The 20,204-nt window shown below is 34.2% G+C and overlaps 1 protein-coding gene across 12 annotated transcripts in view; it reads left to right on the forward strand.

Moving 5' to 3' along the window:
- The window catches only part of Ankrd28 (ankyrin repeat domain 28), a 167,058-nt gene that overhangs the window by 59,743 nt on the left and 87,111 nt on the right, over positions 1 to 20,204 (forward strand). For 4 of the 12 annotated variants that reach the window (XM_048801044.1, XM_048801042.1, XM_048801050.1 and 1 more), the window contains one exon: positions 12,201 to 12,254. The exons of the other annotated variants lie outside the window; for them this stretch is intronic. In XM_048801044.1, coding sequence (XP_048657001.1) covers positions 12,201 to 12,254 — 54 coding nt within the window. The remainder of the gene's footprint in view (positions 1 to 12,200; positions 12,255 to 20,204) is intronic. 12 annotated transcript variants of the gene reach the window in all.

Consider the following 20,204-nt stretch of genomic DNA (forward strand, 5'->3'; position numbering starts at 1 on the left):
GGGGCAATTATAATCTGGCCAAAATGGGTTCTACTGTTTAAACAGAGGAAGACCTAGATTAAACTCAAAAAAGAGCTGATTTAAGTATGAAGCAGTAAATTTTTTAATATGTGCCTATTAGAAACTGATAATACCATAGGAAAAACAAGCTGCAAAATTTTAACAAAGAATATATATTTCTTTGAGTTTGTTTGTTTAGTTATTTTATTAGTTAGTTTATTTATTTATTTTAAGGTACAAGACCCAGTACTGCAAAACAAAACAAACCCAAATATAATAGCTTGCTTTTAAAAAAAAAAAAAATTTTTTTTTATTAGTCCCAGTGATTGAACGCAGGGAGGCTTAACCACCGAGCTGCATCCGCAGCCCTTTTGATTTTAAATTTTGAGACAGGGTCTCATTGAGTTGCTGGCTTTGAACTTGCCATCCTCCTGTCTCAGCATTAGCTTAATGTTTTTGAAAATGCTGCCTGTGTATTTTGCTCATTGGCTTCTGAATTTAAAAACACTTTTTATTCTAAATGTTTTTTTGCTCATTTTTCCCAAGTTGCCTTCTAAACTATTACTGTCCCCTAACTTCTCAAAAGTATTTTGTGGGATCCTTGAAATGTTGTTGATTTTACTTGTCATCAAATAAATGTGTGTGTGGGTGTGGTGTGTGTGTCTAGCATATCATTAGCTTTCTTTTACAATAACATAATTGGTAGTTAATATAAAATAGTAAACTCTAAGTTTCCACAGGTTCCCTGAATATCACCTACCCCATCCAATGTGTTCTTTGGTTGTTTCTGGGAATTAGCATTAAGTGTTCTAACCTTCAATAAATCTTTCCTGGAGGCCACATGCCTGTCAGTATACCAAGCTATTGATGTTCTGAGCTTTAAAAAGCCTCTTCGCTCATTACTTGAGATTATGTGCACTGTCTCCTGAAACCATATGTGTATAATAGTATTCTATAGCTATAGTAATTGAAATTGGAGCCCTTAGTCCCATATCAGATGTGTCCACTCAGCTTCCAACTACTTGTATGGAATACAGAGTATAGGTTGGGAGCATGGATGAAGAACCCAACTCTACTCTATCTAGGAGAGAATTCCAGGTAGTTCCCTCAGGCCTAGGAATGACACTTTCCCAACTTTAACCAGTGTCTTTGGAGTCCAGCTTCAAATTTTAAAATTTTCTTCACCAGTGTTAAGTTTTCCCCCAAGATCCAATAATGAGTGTGTGTCGCCTATCAGTATGACTAAATCACTTTTTTGGTGCTTCTAAAACAAAGTAGTTAGAAACTTTTTATAATTCATTTATATATTTATTTTTAGTTAACACATAATATATATATCCTAGATTTTTTTTTTTCATCTCTAATGTGTTCGGAGAATTGGGGCATAGTAGTCTTTAGAGTGTTCCCTTTTTATAGTTGCATATTAGTTCATTGTGTGCTTATACCGTAGTTTATTTAACCAGTCCCCTTTTAGAGGGTATTTGGATTATTACTAATCTTGCTCACTGGAAAATATGAGATATTTTCACTTATTGAACAAAAATTCTGCTTCAGTGGGTGAGCAAAAATCTTAGAATACTTGAATCATTAAACATATTATCAACTTCCCAGAGAGATTACACGTTCTCTACATGGTGTGTTATAAAGTAATTTTAGCATCCTTGTATACATGAATTGGCGAAGGTAATTGATCACCTTCAAGACAGTGTTTTAAAATCTAGTGAATATGCCATCAGATCTTTTCAGGGATAGTTTCTGATTTGGGATATTTTTTGTCATTCTTTCCTTTAAATGTACCATACTATCCTATTTCTTTGTATGACGTGTGATTCCTGCTGTGAATTGGACATTTGAATCTAATTGAGTGTTAATTCTGGATGTCAGGTTGTCCCCTTTCTTCAGGGTTCATTATATTTGCTGTTCTTGACTTGCCCCTGCCCCCTTTCTTTCTTTTTTCTTTTTCTGGTTATAGGCTGTTATTGAACTTAGGATCAGGTATAAACTTAAGGTCTTCACAGGTCTTTTTCTGAGCCTGCATCTTTCCCTGAATATGTATGGTTATTTTCTAATTTCAACTGTGTATTTGGGTTTTGACTGTGTTAGTCTTTATTATCAGTTTCCTGAAAAGGGTGTGGAGAAAAATGAAGGGAGGGAGAAAAGGATCCTTTAAATCCTCTGAAAGTCAATAGTGTGTAAGAAGGCCTTATTTTAATGAGGCCATGTGCAACCATAGTTGCTACTGCCTTGTCTTCTCTGTGAACAGAATTGTCAGTGAGAGCACAGATCCCCACATATTTGGAAGATAGCTCATTTTTGCCCAGAGAAGCTCCAGGAAACTGTGTGCAAGCTCTTCCAAGAAGAGCACAGCTGCCTGTCATGATGTGGGGGATGGGTAGTCATTACTGCAATAAGGATTGAAATTAACCACAGTGTACCATAACCAAAATAAATCACAAATTATCCATTTAATCCTTCCCAGTGAACATTGAATATCTTCTATAGACTATAAAATCCAGTATAGTTCCATCATAGAAATTCTGCCAATGTGTTTTTTATTTGGGGAGAAATTGTTGGTGCTTTCTACTCCACCACATTGCCAGAATTCACTCCACCCATTTACTTTTTGGAGTTCTGTCTGTGTCTTTCTATTTAAAAGGAATTTTTAAAATTTACATCCCATATAGTTAGATATTTGGGTTTTGATCCAGTCTGACTCTTTGTCTTTTAATTGGATATTTTAAGAACAATGGTACTCAAAGTGATTGTTAATATAGATGGATTAATATTTATGGGTTTTGCCAGCTTTGTATTTGTTGCCTTTGTTCTTTGATCCTAGTTTGTTTTTTCTTCTTCTTTTTTTTAACTTTTGTGATTTTAACTGAGTGTTTTATTTTATTCTATTTTCTTTCCTAGAATATCAGTTATACCTCTTTTTTAACTTGTTTAGTGGTTAAACTCTACTACTCTTCTCAATATACACTTAACAACAATTAAAGTATATTTTCAAATAACACTAGAACACTTCGCTGATAGTTTTAAGTGCCTAATAACAAAATAATCCTAATTCCTTCTTTTTTTAAAATCTTTTCTTTAGTTGTAGATGGACACTATGCCTTTATTTTATTTATACATTTTTTATGTGATGCTAAGGATTGAACCAGTGCCTCGCACATGCCAGGCGAGCACTCTACTGCTGAGCCACAACCCCAGCCCCCTAATTCTTTCTTTGTAACATTGCTGTCATTCATTTCACTTATATATGAGTTTACATAAACAGATGTATACACACAAAGAGCAAATAATTTTTGCTGTTATTTGGAACAAACTGTTAATCTGTTAGATCAATGAAGAGTAAGAAAAATAAAAAGTTTTATTTTACTTTATTGCTTTCTTGAGTTTATTTTCTTCCTCCTTCCTGTAGAGCTAAGTTTCTGACTGGATCATTTTTCTTCTAAAATTGTTTTTGTTTTGCGGTATTGGGAATTGAACCCAAGGACTACCACTGAGTGACATCTATAGCCCTTTTTATTTTTATTTTGAGTCAGGGTCTTACTAAATTGCCAAGGCTAACTTGAACTTGTGATCTTCCTGCCTCAGCTTCCTGAGTAGCTGGGATTATAGGCATGTTTGATATTTTCCTGGATATGTGATTTTCTGTTTTTACATTCATTTGGTGAAATTTCAGTTATAATTGCGTCAGTATTTCTTCTGCTTTTTTAATTCAGCATACTTGTTTTGAGATTCACCCATGTTGTGGCATGTATTAATAGTTGATTCCTTTCTGTTGATGAGTAACATTGCATTATAATACACACAATTATTTAAATCCATTCCCCTTCTCTTTTTCACCCATTACAAGTAAAGCAACAATAAACATATACATACAAGTATTTGTATGAACATGTGCTTTACTTTGTCTCAGGTAAATATCTAGTGGTTGAATGGTTGAACTGTATGGTAAGTACGTTTTTAATTTTTAAGAAATTGCCCAGCTGTTTCCCAAACTGCTTGTACCATTTTACATTCTGATCAGCAGGATTGAGAATTAATTTTTTCACATCCTCACTAATAGTTGGCATAGTCTTTTAAAAATATTACATATTTTATTAGTGGTATTACATATTATTTATTTGTATTTTTATAATGAGTAATGTTGAACATCTTTTCATGATATTATCAATTTATGTATCTTTGGTGAAATGTCTCTTTAGATGTTTTTGCCAGGTTCTCCCCCCACCCCCCCACATTGGATTATTTTCTTACTCTTTAGTTTTCTGCATTCTTTATATGTTCTGGATATATATCCACAATCTGTGGCTCTGTTTTCATTGTCTTGAGAATATTTTTGAAGAGCTGAGTTTTTAGAAGTTCAATTTATCAATTAACTCATTATGGATGTTGATTTTAGTGTTATATTCGAAAATCTCTATCCAGTGTCACATAGTTTTATTCTGTCTTTAAGCTCCACATTTAAATCTACAATGTATTTTGACTTCATGTTTCTGTATGATGCATGCTATATGTTAGAGTTGACTTTTAAACATGTGGATATGTCTAATTGTTAAAATCATTTATTGAAAAGACTATTTTCTTTATTGGATTATCTTTGCATCTTTGTTAAATTTCTTATGTCCATATGTTTGGATTAATTTCTGGACTATTGTATACCATTGATGTACTTATATATCTTGATACCATTGCCACACTTGTGATTCTATAGCTTTATAATAGGCCTCAAAGTCAACAATTTTATTCTTCAAAATTCTTTTGGCTAATCTAGGCCCTATAAATTTCCATATATATTTTAGAATTAACTTGTCAGTTTCCTCAAAAGAAGACAGGAGAGAAGGAGGGAGAGAGGGGTGAGGAAAAGGAAGGAAGATTGGGATTGGGTTGTATTTATACATCAGTTTGGCAAGAAATAGCATCTTAATAAAGTATTGTTTTTGTTTTGCGTGTCTGTTTTTTTGTTTGTTTTTTGTCTCCTCAAGGGCTTTACCACTGAGCTACATCCCAAGCCCTTTTTATTTTTTTATTTTGAGACAGGATCTCACTAAATATCTAAGGCTGGCCTTGAATGTGCCATCCTCCTTCCTCAGCCTCCCAAGTTCTGGGATTACAGGATTGTACCAATGATATTTTCTTCTGACCAATGAAAAAGTTATATCTGTCCATTTAATTAGGTCATTTTATATTTCTCTCACTAATCTTTTATAGTTTCCTTTATGCATGATTTGTAAGATTTATCCATATTCAAATTTTTATCCTAATATGAGTCTTATGTGATTTGAAAATAGCCCAGTTATTCTCTATTATTAAAATTAATTTTTCCTGAGTACCCACCTAGGTGGAACAGGGCACTTGGTTCCCTGTAATCCATGCATTCCCATTGGAGATTATATCATTCCCAACTGAGCAAAAATATATTCTTTGTAAGGATATATTACATATTATATATGTTTGAAAAATCTTACCATGTTTCAATAGTTTCTGGCCCTCAAAAGGGCCTAAGTGTACAAATTAGAAATAAGGCACATTTTTATTTTCATAGACAGGAGTTAGGAACAAATTGAAAGGGGTGACTGGAAAAGAAAGAAGATTGAAAATCACTACTGTAATGATTTTGGATGGTTCTTTCACTAGCCTCAGGAAGTATTCTTGCACACGTGCAATGTTCAATACTCAGCCAAATACCAGTGGGAGTTATTCTACCAATCTTTGGGATTCTCTCCTTCTACCAGTCTTCTTCTCTTTATAACTGAGAATTCTAGCCCTTTTGTTCTCTCCAGATTGTCTCTTCAATGCAGGAAATTTAAAAAACAACAAACAAAAAATACTTTGGCCATTAAGAATAATTTTATTTATTGAAGCAGCTGATATTCCACTGAATGTTTTCAAACTTAAACCTTATATTTTGTGAAATGAACATTTTTCTCTATATTATAGTCCAGCAGTATTTTTCAACTAGAAATTCTACACAGTAGTTTACCAAACAAGTATTTCATAGCTCAGTTATAGATGGTGTCATCTCTACTTCCTCTTATTCTTTTAAAGGGCTGTTAATGCTAGTTTTAATTGGCAAATCATAATTGTATGCTTTTATGGGGTTCATTGTGGTTTTTGATAAATGTTACATTGTGGCATGCTTAAATCAAGTGGATTAACTTGATTAATTGATAAAATCCATCATCTGAAGTATCTTTTTGTGTGTGTGGTGAAAATTTGAAATTTACACTCAAAGCTATTTTGAAAATATAGCCAAAAACTGAATTATTATTGACTAGTCACCCTGCTGTGCAGTAGAACTCAAAGTTTCTAGTTGAAACTTTGTATCCTTTAACCAATAATTCCCTATCTACCCTTTTCCTCACTTTTCTACTTACATGAATTCAACTTGTTTAGATCATATTGTTCAAGGACTTGCCTTTCTGTGCCTGGTTTATTTAACTGAACATAGTGTTTTCCAGAATCATCCATATTGTCACAAATAACAGTTTTGTTGTTTTTTTTTTTTAAAGTGGCTGAATAGTGTTTCAGTTTTGTTAGCATTCCATAGTTGTAACAAATACCTGACATAAATCAGCTAATGAGCAAAAAAGGTTTATCTTGGCTCAGAGTGATGCTGTTAGCCAGTGTATATTGATATACCTCCTTTGGCCAGAATGCAGAACTACCCACAAAGGTCCTCACACTAATTATTGTGAACTCACCAGCCCACTTATTTATTTGTAACTCACCCCGAAGGATCTGGTCCTGCTCATATTCCCAAGGTTCCTCAGGGTGTGAGACAGAAGTGGACCTCCTGACAAGAATCCTAAGATGCTGAAGAAGTTAATTGTCTACCTCTAGCTATAGAAAAACCATGGGCCCGGAGAATCTCCTGTGTGGTGCATTGCCATCTTGGCGGGGGCATGTTACAGGTAAAATGAAAATGTTCCTCTTACTTTTTTTTTTGTACTGGGGATTAAACCCAGGGGTGCTCAACCACTGAGCCACATCCCCAGCTCTTTTTTATATTTATTTAGAGACAGGGTTTTGCCAAGTTGCTAGGGCCTCACTAAGTTGCTGAGGCTGGCTTTGGCCTCACAATCTTCCTGCCTCAGTCTCCTGAGCCACTGGGATCACAGGTGAGGGCCAGCATGACCCCTCTTTCTAATGTGGCTTTTCTCAGTTTTGCCATCCAACAAGGTGTCTTAGCCTCACTACTGAGTTCTGGGATATTTACAAAGTTGGTATTCTCTGTGAATAGTTTTTAATAGTATTAACAACGAGACAGGTAGGTTTGGGGGCAGTCACCTTTGCTTTCTTACAGCTGCTGCCCCTTTAGATAATTTTTAACACTGTCAAAAGTTTTTGTTTCAGATAAGACCTTCCAGAGAAACTTACAAGGAACCAAAATCACTAAGTCATTCTGACTTACTCTTTTTAGCTGACCAAGAATAAACTTTGTTTCTCATAATACTAAATTCAACCAGAGGCCATTGTTTCTGGGTGTTGTGTTTTGTTTTGAAGATGGGAAGCATCACCTCAGACCGAAGCATGACCTATGAATATGTATAAATTTCTCCTAAAAGTCCTTTGCTTTCTTTGTCCAGAAAGATACTGTCTTGAGAATTACTTCCAGTGGGCTCCTTACTTGCTGCAAATAGTAGACCTTTCTTTAGTCTTTTATCTCCTGGTTGGGCTTATTGGCTTTATATTCACCAAGGTTTGAATCCATTGTGATTGGTTGTACTTGGATTTCTCTGAGCAGAAAACTGGAGCTGATGTCACTCCTGCTTCCTCTTATTCTTATAGGACCCATTACTGATGTGTAATTTTGTGTTCTTCTAAATTTGTAGAATGGAAATGAATTCAGTATACAATGCTCTATGTATTTGTCTTTAATAATATGAATAATGGAGTAATGTCGTAAAATATGAATTAATAACCAGATTTTCAAAATGCCTTTGAAAACTTTGTCCTAGGACATGGCTTCCATTTTGTAGGATAGTTAGCACTGGAAAGGGATCTTAGAGCTCATGTAATTAAATCATCTCCATTACAATGAGGCACAACTAACACTCTTGTAATTATTTAATTTTTGTCCCTTCCATTTAGCAGAGATCTCATAAGAACCCAATTTTCTTTTGTGTCCAATTTACTTTATTGTCATTGTTTTTGGCTTCTCAGTTGTTACCTCTCACTTTTACCTAGTGGCTTGGTGTTTTAAGAAATTTATTTTGTCTTGTAGCTCTAAGCATACAAACTCTTTATCCAGAGCTGGATAGTTTATTTGATCTAACTATGTTAGTTCATTCCCTTAACAGTATGCATCAGGTACTCTTCTTGGTCCTGGGAAGGCAAGCTCATTTATACTACAATTTTCCCAGTGCTTTTCCATGCTTGATTGGTTCCAGAATATCAGTTATGCCTATATTTATCCCAACTCCTTTGCCCCATTTTCAATCTTTGTTCATTGTTCTGGCTAGAGCCTGTGATAGGCAGAATTCTAAAATGGTCTACTGTATAATCTTTGGGAGTATATAGTTTGATGAATATTATTCATGTGATAAATTTATGTCATCTGACATAGCCAGTTTTACAACAGCAAGATTTGGGTGGGCCTGCCCTAGTCATGTGAACTCTTTATATATGAATGTAGAGTTAGAAACAAGGGGACCAAGAGATTAGAAGTACTAGAGGTATTTGATGTGAGGGATATTCTCTTGTGTTTGTCTTTTACATTGGAGGGAACCACATGTCAAGGACTGTTGGTGTAGAAGGTGACCTCTTACTGACAGCCAGGTAGGAAAATGGTTATTTTAGAACCAAAAAGAATTGAATGAATCTTAGAGGCAGATCCTTCTTCAGTCATTGCTTCAGGTGAGAAGAAAGCCTATCAACACCTTTATTTCAGTTTGAGACCCTGAGCAAAGAACCCAGCAACACCATCTCTGAATATCTGCCCTAGAGAACTGCAAACTAAAAAATGACTTTTAAGCTGAGCTTGTGACAATTTGTTATGAAGCAATAGAAAACTAATACATGGTATATCTCTCTGAAACACCTTTCTTGGTCTCCTCAGTATTACTATATCAGTCTTTTAGATGCCCATTGTATTTTTTTTGTCAGGGGAGGGGGTACTGGAAATTGTACCTTGAGTGCTTTAACACAGAACTGTATTCTCAGCCCTGTTTATTTTTATTTTTTGTTCTTTTTGTTTGTTTGTTTTGGAAACAGGGTCTTGTTAACTTGCTAAAACTAGCCTTGAACTTGTCGTCCTCTTGTTTCAGCCTCCCAAGTCTCTGAGATTACTGGCATTCACTCAGCCCCATTGTACTTTGAATTTCTCTTGTAAAGCATTTATGTTAATTGACTTCTGTCATGTTTAGTAACTTTTAGGTCTCTGGAAACAGGCACCTTATTTGAATTATTTTCTGTATTTATATCCAGTATATGGTAAATAGTAGTGGATTAATCCGTTTTTCTTTTTTTATATTTGTTTTAATTAGTTACACATGACAATATGACATATCATACATTTGAATCAGATGGGATATAATTTCTCATTTTTCTGAGTGTACAGGTTGCAGAATCATATTGGTCATGCAGTCACATATATACACACAGTAATAATAATGTCTGTTTGATTCTACTATCCTTCCTATCCCCCCATCCCCTCCCCTCCCATCACTTCTCTCTACCTAGTCTAAGGTAACACTATTCTTTTTTTTTTTTTCCTTACATCTTCATACATGTATTTTGTATAATGATGAGGGTCTCCTTCCACCATCCATGCAATTCCCCTTCTTCCTCCCACCTCTCTTCCCTATTTAGAGATAATCTTCTTCCTCCCTATCCCATTTTGAGTCACCCCCCTTATATCAGAGAAGACATTTGGCATTTGTTTTTTGGGGGGATTGGCTAACTTCACTTAGCGTAACATTTTTCTTAATATAACAAAATGCCTAAGTACAGATTAAGTTTATAAGGAAGAGGTTTATTAGCTCAATTTTGGGAGCTGAAAGTCCGAATGTCATGGAGCATCAGGCCCTTGTGAGGGGGCTGCCTTTGGCTGTATCACCTTATGGTGCGTGGCCATGGTGAACATGTGTGGGAAAAACAGATCATCTCTCAAAGGAGAGAGAGAGGAGTCCCATAGTCCCTTCTGAGATCATTCTTCCATTAACCTAAGGAACCCAAAGTAGGCCCCACCTCTTAAAGATTTCATCATTTCTCACATTGTCACACTGGGACATTTAACAAGAACCTCTGGAGGACAAACCATATCTAAATCATAGCAAGTAGCCATTTCAAAAGTGTTAGAAATGAATAAAAAGAAATTACGAAATAGACTGACTTTAGCAAGTTTATAATCTAAAGGTATTTGACTGTCTTGTCTGTGTTTTTGTTTGTGGAAGGGAGCTTTTTGGGTATGTATATAGTGGGTATTTTGGTTTTGTTTTCTTTTTTTGATTGGTAGAAGTCAAAGTCTTTATTATCTGTTTACACTGGTATATATACACAACTGTTTTGACAGCATGATCTGAAAAATAAAGCCCATGTTATCAGAAGTGTTGGTTGCCCACGTGCAATTAGGAGCTGAAAGTCCAAATGGCATGGAATACCTTATAAATTAACTTGATATAGAGAGAGTGAGTTTTATTAAAACAAACAAAAGCAAGTGAACTGGAAATTCTTATGGAGATAGGCAGTATTTATGAAGTAACACTTTGTTATCATTTATAGCTTTTTATTAATGATCTGTTGAAGCAGTGATTTTGAAGGGGTGAATGAGAATAAATCTATGTTAAAGGGACAAGTTATACTGAATTCCATTGTCTTCATTCATTTGTACTGCTGTAAAAAAAATAGAGACTGCATGGATAATTTATAAAGAACAGAAATTTATTTGCCACAGTCCTTAAGGTTAGGAAGTCAGAAATCACTGGTTTGGTTGTTAGGTGAGAACTGTGTCCTCTGGGAAGAGGAACACTTTCCAGGAAGTGGTAAGGCAGGAGAAACAAACACTTTGTGAAGCCTCTTTTATAGGGGCTTTAATCCCAGTCCTAAGGGAGGGGTTCTCTTGGCCTAATCTCTTAGAGGTTCTATCTCTTATGACCACCTCATTAGCAACATCTGAATTTTAGGGAGAACATATTCAAATAATCTTGCCTTCAGTATCCAGAACTGCAGCTGGTTCTAGGAAAGGCCTTTAGTAAAAATTCTTAGCATTAAAGCTTTCCTTACAAGTTAGAGTTGTGTTACAGATCTAAAAGTATTACAAGATTGCTGAAAATGGCAACTCAGAAAATAATGGAAAACTCAAGGGTGAAGATGAAAGGAATGGATGCTAGATGCTGCCATTCATTGTGAACTGCTGTATAAGCCAAATATGTGGTTTCTGATAACATGTGGTTCACTTTTCAGATCATGCTGCTAAAATAGTAGCACATATGAATAAGTCTAAATAGTTGATACATTGATAATTGTGTAAATCAAAGTACTTATACTTTGAGACATAATTGAGAAAGAGAAGTTCTTGTCCCATCCAAATAATGTATTCACAAAGAAAATATTTTGTATTTTATTTTAATTACATAATTTTAGATTATCTATTATGAAATGTATAACTTAACAATAGATTAATTAGTAAACAAATATGCAATTTTCGTTAAGTTACAAGAATAATTAGAGCTGTTTTTAATATCTTTTTTTCCTAATATTTATTTTTTGTAGTTGAACACAATAACTTCATTTTATTTATTTATTTTTATGTGGTGCTGAGAATCAAACCCAGGGCCTCGAATGTGTGAGGCAAGTGCTCTACTGCTGAGCCATAACCATAGCCCTATTTTTCATGTCTTTATTGTAATCGTTGAATAAGTAATGCAACTTATACAAGCATTTTAAACTAATAATGCGCTGGCTTTTTTTTTTTGGTAGTTATTATAGAGAATCAATGATTTGAATATAATTCACCACAGTGATTTGAAGCATGTCATCTTATACCAGGTAAAAAATAATAATCATTCTAATACACATTAGTCTTTGCATATGAAAAAGAAAATAAGTTTTTATCATTGGTTTGAAAAATAAACAGTGAAGGTTTTTGGATTCTGTCTACATGAAAACTAGATTACTTTCTTTCCCCACTCCACCCCCAAGATTGCCTTGCACAGATCTCTTGTAATAAAATTTCTGCCTTTATTCTTAAGTTCTTTCTAGAACCAAATTGGTGGTTGGGGAAGAGAGGAGCATGGGTGCAAAGGGTGAGTAACTTCTTCAATTTTTAGGTGACTTTTTCATTTTCATTTTGAACATTAGTTCAAAAGAACCAATTTTCCTAAAACAACGAAGGAAGCTTCTGTTCTTAACTTGGAAATAACCATTTCAGTGACTCTCTTCTGTCAATACTTTGATATATTTTCCCCTTTAGATTTAATGTGTATTTCGTGATTTTTTTTTTTAGTTTTATTGATTTTTTTTTAAATACACGACAGCGGAATGCATTACAACTCTTATACATGTATAGAGTACAGTTTTTCATTTCTTTGTATATAAAGTATGTTCGTGTTAATTTATGCCTTTATACATGTACTTTGTTGTGGTTTTTTTTTTTGTATTACAATTCTTATTACACATTTTTACCACAATTTTTCATATCTCTGTTTATATATAAAGTATGTTAAAACCCAGTTTGAGTCTTCATACATGTACTTTGGATAATGATGTCCATCACATTCCACCGCCCTTGCTAATCCCTTTCCCCCTCCCATTCCCTCCTACCCCTCTTCCCTATCTAGAATTCATCTAATTCTCCCATGCTCTCCCTCCCTACCTCACTATGAGTCAGCCTCCTTATATCAGAGAAAACATTTGGCATTTGTTTGTTTGTTTGTTTTTTGGAATTGGTTAACTTCACTTAGCATTATCTTCTCCAACGCCATCCATTTACTTGCAACTTGATTTTTTTCTTTTAATGCTGAGTAAAATTCCATTGTGTATATATGCCACATTTTTTTTTATCCATTCATTCATGAATGACATCTAGGTTGGCTCCACAGTTTAGCTATTGTGAATTTTGCTGCTATAAACATTGATGTAGCTGTGTCCCTGTAGTATTCTGTTTTTAAGTCCTTTAGGTATAGTCCGAGGAGAGGGATAGCTGGGTCAAATGGTGGTTCCATTCCCAGATTTCCAAGGAATCTCCATACTGCTTTCCATGTTGGCTGTACCAATTTGCAGTCTCACCAGCAATGTATGAGTGTACCTTTTCCCCCACATCCTCTCCAACACTTATTGTTGTTTGTCTTCATAATAGTTGCCATTCTGACTGGAGGGAGATGTGAGATCTTAGAGTAGTTTTGATTTGCAATTCTCTGATTGCTAGAGATGATGAGCATTTTTTCATGTTTGTTGATTGATTGTATATCCTCTTAAAAGTGTCTATTCAGGTCCGTGGCCCAGTTGTTGATTGGGTTATTTGGTTTTTTTTGTGTGTGTGTGTTTTTTTCCGTGCTTAGCTTTTTTCACTACTTATATTCAACATACTTCATGAAACACTGGCCAGAGCAATTAGACAAAAGAAATCGAAGAGATACATATAGGAAAAGAAGAACTTAAATTAGCACTATTTGCTGACAATATGATTCTATACCTGGAAGACCCAAAAAACTCCACCAGAAAACTTCTAGAACTAGTAAATGAATTCATCAAAGTAGCAGGATATAAAATGAACACCCATAAATCAAAGGGATTTCTGTATATCAGTGACAAAGCTTCTGAGAAGGAAAAGAGGAAAACTACCCCATTCACAACAGCCTCAAAAAAAAAAAAAAGATACTTGGGAATCAACTTAAAGAAAGAGGTAAAAGATCTATACAATGAAAACTACAGATCCCTAAAGAGAGAAATCAAAGAAGACCTTAGAAGATGGAAAGATCTACCTTGCTCTTGGATAGGCAGATTAATATTATCAAAATGACCATACTACCAAAAGCACTATACAGATTTTATGCAATTTCGATCAAAATCCTAATGCCATTCCTCATAGAGATAGAAAAAGGAATCATGAAATTCATCTGGAAAAATAAGAGACCCAGAATAGCTAAAGCAATCTTTAGAAGGAAGAGTGAAGCAGGTGGCATCGCTATACCAAACCTTAAACTATACTACAGAGCAATAGTAACAAAAACAGCTTGGTATTGGCACCAAAACAGACCAATGGTACAGAATAGAGGACATAGAGACTAACCTACAAAATTACGGTTATCTTTTATTAGACAAAGGTGCCAAAAACATGCAACTGGAGAAAAGAGAGCATCTTCAACAAATGGTGCTGAGAAAACTGGCGATCCATATGCATCAAAATGAAACTAAACCCCTATCTTTCACCATGCACAAAACTTAACTCAAAATGGATCAAAGACCTAGGAATTAGACCAGAGACTCTACCTCTAATAGAAGAAAAAGTAGGCCCTAATCTTCATCATGTGGGATTAGGCCCCAACTTCCTTAATAAGACTCCTGTGGTGCAAGAATTAAAACCAACAATCAATAAATGGGATGGACTCAAACTAAAAAGTTTCTTCTCAGCAAAAGAAACAATCTGTGAGGTGAACAGAGAGCCCACATCCTGGTAGCAAATTTTTTTTTTCTTTTTTTTTTTTTTAAATAGTTATTTTATTTATTTATTTTTTAGTTTTCGGCAGACACAACACCTTTGTTTGTATGTGGTACTGAGGATCGAACCCGGGCCGCACGCGTGCCAGGCGAGCGTGCTACCGCTTGAGCCACATCCTCAGCCCTGGTAGCAAATTTTTACCCCTCATATCAGATAGAGCACTAATCTCTAGGATATATAAAGAACTCAAAAAGCTAAGCACGTGATGTTTTTTGAAAGGATGATCACTCACATCTGTTTTTCCTCCTCCTTTTAACCTTTTAAAAATAGTTAAGTATTGCATACTTAAATTATGTAAGACGGATATAGAATTTAATAAAACTAACCACTATACATTACAAGAAATAGCATTTCGCTAACACCACAGAATTGCCCTTTATGGTCAGAACTTTATAATCAAAACTTTAAACTTCCATCCCCAATGTAACCAGTAATCTGACTTTTATAATAGTCTCTTTGTTGGTTTTCTTTATAATTTAGCCACCTAGTCATTCACCCCCTAAGCAATATAATTTCGTTTTGCTTACTTTGAAAAAAAATAGATCATATGATATGTTTTCATTTGGATCTGAATTATTCTGCACAACAGTATTTCATATTGTCCTTATACAATTTAATTGCTCATATTTTGTTGGTTTGTTGGCTCATTTTTAGTTTTGAGAGTGTCTTACATATTCTGAGTCCAACTTTTCTGTTGGATATGATTTTGCAAATGTTTTCTCCCAATGTATGCTTTTGTCTTTTTATCCTCTTAATTGTGTCTTCCTAGGAGCGAAAGTTTCATTTTGATTATGTTTAATTCATCATCTTCATAAAATGTGCTTTTGGTGTGGCATCAAAGAGCTCTTTGCCCAGCCCACAATTCTCTCCTGTTTTTTTGTCTAGAAGTTTTTATCTTTTTAGATTTGACAGGTCTATGTAATCCTTTTTAATATATGTGTAGGGTATTAGGTATAGATTGAGGTATTTTCTGTGTAGGTCCTTGTCCAAGATCACTTGTTGCAAAGATTGTTTCTAAATTGATTTACTTTTATCAAAAATTAATTTATCATATAGTCACAGATCATTTCACAACAGGGTTATGTTCTGAAGAATGCATGGTTAGGCAATTTCACTGTGCAAACATTGAGTGTTACATGAACTAAGGTTGCTGCATCATCTTATTGGGACTGCTGTCTATATACATGGTCCGTTGTTGAACAAAACATTGTTAATGGAGTGCATGACTGTGTAGTTTTATTTCTCAATTCTATTCTGGGAGCGTCTGTCATTTTCCTCATATCATACTGCCTTATTTGTTTCATAGTAGTTATTGAAATCATATGGCATGAGATTCCCAGCATTGTTGTATTCTTTCCAAATTGTTTTTGTTCTGGTTTCTTTACATAAAATTGTGTGAATTTAAATCTCTAAGGAATATGGTTGGGATTTTTATTGGAGTTGCACTAAATCAATACATCAATTTGAAGAATGTCTACACAATAATGAGTCTTCCGATCCATGAACATGGCATCTTGGTCTATATTTATGTTTTCTTTCTCAAATGTGTCAGTTTTCAGCATATAAATCTTGCAGTTTTTTGGTTAGATTTATGGTTAAGCATTTTTTTTCCTTCTACTCTTACTTTTTGGTGCTGCTGTAAATAATACAATTTAAATTCTTTTTTAAAAATTTCTACTTGTTAGTAGGTAGAAATGGGATTGGTGTACATTGGCTTTGCATTCAGCAACTTTTCTATACTAATTCTAGGATCTTTTTGTAATGTTCTTTGGGATTTCTCAAATAATATGCCATGTACAACTAAAGTTTTATTTCTTCCTTCTCCGTTTATATGCCTTTTAATTCTCATTTTACTGACTAGGACTTGCAGTGAAGAGAGTAGACATTCTTGTCTCATTATTGATTGGCAAAGGAAAGAACTTGGTCGTTCACCATTAAATAGCATGTGTAGGTTCTTATAAATACCATTTATCAGATTAAGGAAGTTTCCTTTTCTGAGTCTGCTAGGAGTTTTTAAAATCAAGAATAGGTTTGTAATTTTATTAAGTATGATAATATCATTCTTAAATCTGTTAATATATTGAATTAGATTAGTTGATTATAGTTGAATGAAACTCTCAATTCCAGAAAAAATCCCAGTTGGTTGAGATGTCCTTTTCATATATTGCTGAATTCAGTTCACTAATATTTAGTTGAGAATGTTTATGCCTTCACTGATAAGGGATATTGGGTACTCTTCTCGAAATATTTCTGTTAGGTTTTGATATTATAATGTTGGCTTCATAGTGTGGAAGTGTTTCCTTCTCTTCTCCTTTCTGGGAAAGATATACAAATTGGTATTATGTCTTCCTTAAATGTTTAATAAAATTCACCCTTGAAACTACCTGGGTTTGAAGGCAGGGGGGTTGTTGTTGGAAATAAAATTGTATGAATTTAGTTTCTATGATGATCATAAAACTATTCGGGTTATCTTTTTTCCTGAGTAGTTTTTGCATCTTATATGGAGTTGATCTTTTCCATCCAAATAGTTGAATTTATATGCATAGAATTGTTTGTGATATTCTCATAATCTTTTTGTGTATCTGAGGTTTTTATTGATTGTGCCCCTTTTCATTCCTGGTACTGGTCCCCTCCCCCTTTGGTCATTCTGGCTAGAAGATTACCAATTTATTGATCTTTTCAAAGAGCTAGTTTTTGGATTCATTGATTTCTTTATTGTTTTTCTGTTTCTCCTTCATTGATTTTTATCATTTCCATTTTTCTGCTTACTGGGTGGTTGTTTTACTGTTTTCTTAAATGAAAGCTTAAATCACTGATTTTAGACCATCTTTTCTGATTAAAGTATTTTATTGGTTAATAATTTTCCTCTCAATACTGCTTCACATTCATTCTACGTATTTTAATATGTTGTATTTCATTTTCATTTTTTTCAAAATATTTTTATAATGTTCCTTGATACTTTCTCTTCACATGAGTTTTTGTACTTTACTATCAACTTAATTTTGTGATTGTCAGAGAATATAATTATTACTTTCATGTAGCCTGAAGAACATCTTTAGAATATATACAGATACATAGTTTATAGGTGATTAATGGTTCCCCTTGTATGTTTAGAAGCATTAAGCTAGATTAATATGAGCATATGCAACTAATTAGACTACAAAGCTTATTGACTTCTGGCAATTTTTGTGAAAATTTAGTTCTGAGAAGACAGTATGTGATGTGGTAATGGCAGTAGTCTTTATGCATGTTTCTGTGACATTTTGTTTCATATGTAGTTTTATTTAGCCACCAGTGTATTTAAGATACAGAACTATTGCATCACTGCAAAGGAACTTCCTCATGATTTCATCTACTTGTGTACTTCTTTGATAATGCAGCAGCCTGGCATATGCCAGTGACCCAGTCCCAAAGTAGTTAGCAATCATTGGTGTTATTTAACCTAGTGTTTTCTTTCAGGATAATCAGTTATAAAAGGTAAAGGTAGTTTTTGCTTGCTTTCATTTGGGGACAGTCACAAATCACATTTTTATGGTTCTAATCATATGTGCAAAATACCTTTTCATGGCATTTACGTGTAAGAAAAATGTATTTACATCTAACTAAGAAAATTTTTACTTTTTTAATGGTCATCAAGTACTTTTGAAATGCCTGACATAGGAAATTGTTTTAGGATTTTTATTAAAACGATTCTTTGTTGATTAAAATAAATTATGTAAAATTTTGTTTTTATTTAAAACATTTTTTAGATGAGCAAATTATGTGCATGTGTGAATATTGGCATAATGAATCCACTATTATGTGTATTAAAATGCACCAATAAAAAATAAATGTTAAAATATGTAACATAATGTGCATATTTGTAGGTTCAGTGTGGTATTTCAATGCATGTATATACAGTGTGTAATGATCCAATCATAGTAATTGGCATGTCCATCACCTCAAACGTTTATCATTTCTTTGTATTAGGGACGTTCACTACTAACTATTTCAAAATGTACTATTAATTGCTGTAAACTGTAATCACCCAACTGTGCTAAAGAACCTTAGAATTGATTCCTTCTCTATGGCTGCACCCTGTACCCATTTCCATTTCATCCTCTCTCTACCTGCCAGGCACCCACCCCTTTCACAGCGTCTGTTCACTTTTTTCCTATAAAATCAACTTTTTTTTTTTTTAGGTTTCTGTGCTTGGTTTATTTCACAGAACATAAAATCCTCCAGTTCCATTCATGTGTTCTCAGATAACAAGATTTCATTCTTTTTATGTCTGAATGATAATCCATTGGGTATATATGCACCTCATTTTTAAAATTTATTTATCCATCAGCGATTGATTTCAGATCTCAGCTATTGTGAATAGTGCTGCAATAAATATAGTAATGCAGATATCTTTTTGACTCTTATTTTTTTGCTTTGTATATATACCAGTAATAAGATTGTTGGATCATATGGTAGTTTAAATTAGTTTGTTTGTTTTTTTTTTTTAAGAGAGAGAATGAATTTTTTTTGTAGATGGACACAACACAATGCCTTTATTTTTATGTGGTGCTGAGAATCGAACCCAAGTCCCGCCTGGCGAGTGCTCTACCACTGAGCCACAATCCCAGCCCTTAAACTAATTTTTATCTTTGATAATGGCCATTTTGAGTGGGGTGAGATGATGCCCTGTTGTGGTTTTGATTTGCATTTCTCTGGTGATTAAGTGAGCATTTAATCACATACTCCTTGGTCATTTATATATCATCTTTTGGGAGAAGTCTCTTCTGATCATTTGCTCATTTTTAAATGAAACTTTTTTCCTGTTTTGAGTTTCTTATATATTCTGCGTATTTATCTCTTCTTGGATGAATAATTTGTAAATATTTTCTCCATTCTACAGGTTGTCTCTCTTGTTTCTGTGCAGGAGCTTTTTAGTATGGGATGTCTTTTTTTTTTTTTTGTTATTCCACTGTCAGTCAGTATATGTCTTTCCTGATGAGGTGTGTTTCTTGTAGGTAGCATGTAGTTGGATCTTGGGAATTTTTTTTCCTGTTGTTTTGTTTTAATCTAGTTGATCTGTTTTTTAGTTGGGGGATTTAACTCATTTACATTCAAGGTTATTGATTGGTAATAACCTACTCTTCTCATTTTGTTAATTTTCTGGATCTTTTGTATATCCTTTGTTTTTTTCCTCCTTTCATTATTAGTCTTTGTGATTTAATGGTTATTTGTAGCAGTAAAGCTTGATTACTTTCTCACTTGTGTATCTATCTATTCGACCATGAGTTTTTTTGCCCGCCCCCCATAGTGGGGATTGAACCCAGAAACACTTTACCTCTGAGCTATATCCCCAGTCCTTTATCTTTTTTATTCTGAGACTTGCTAAGTTTCCCAAACAGGCCTTAAACTTGTGATCCTCCTTGCTCAGCCTCCCAAGTCACTGGAATTGCAGGCATGGTTTTACATGTTTACCCTTTCTTCCTTCCTTCCTTCCTTTCTCCCTCCTTCCCTCCTCCCTCCCTCCCTCCCTCCTTCCTTCCTTCCTTCCTTCCTT

Source organism: Marmota marmota, unplaced genomic scaffold (assembly GCF_001458135.2).
Source record: "Marmota marmota marmota unplaced genomic scaffold, marMar, whole genome shotgun sequence".
NCBI lineage: Eukaryota > Metazoa > Chordata > Mammalia > Rodentia > Sciuridae > Marmota > Marmota marmota.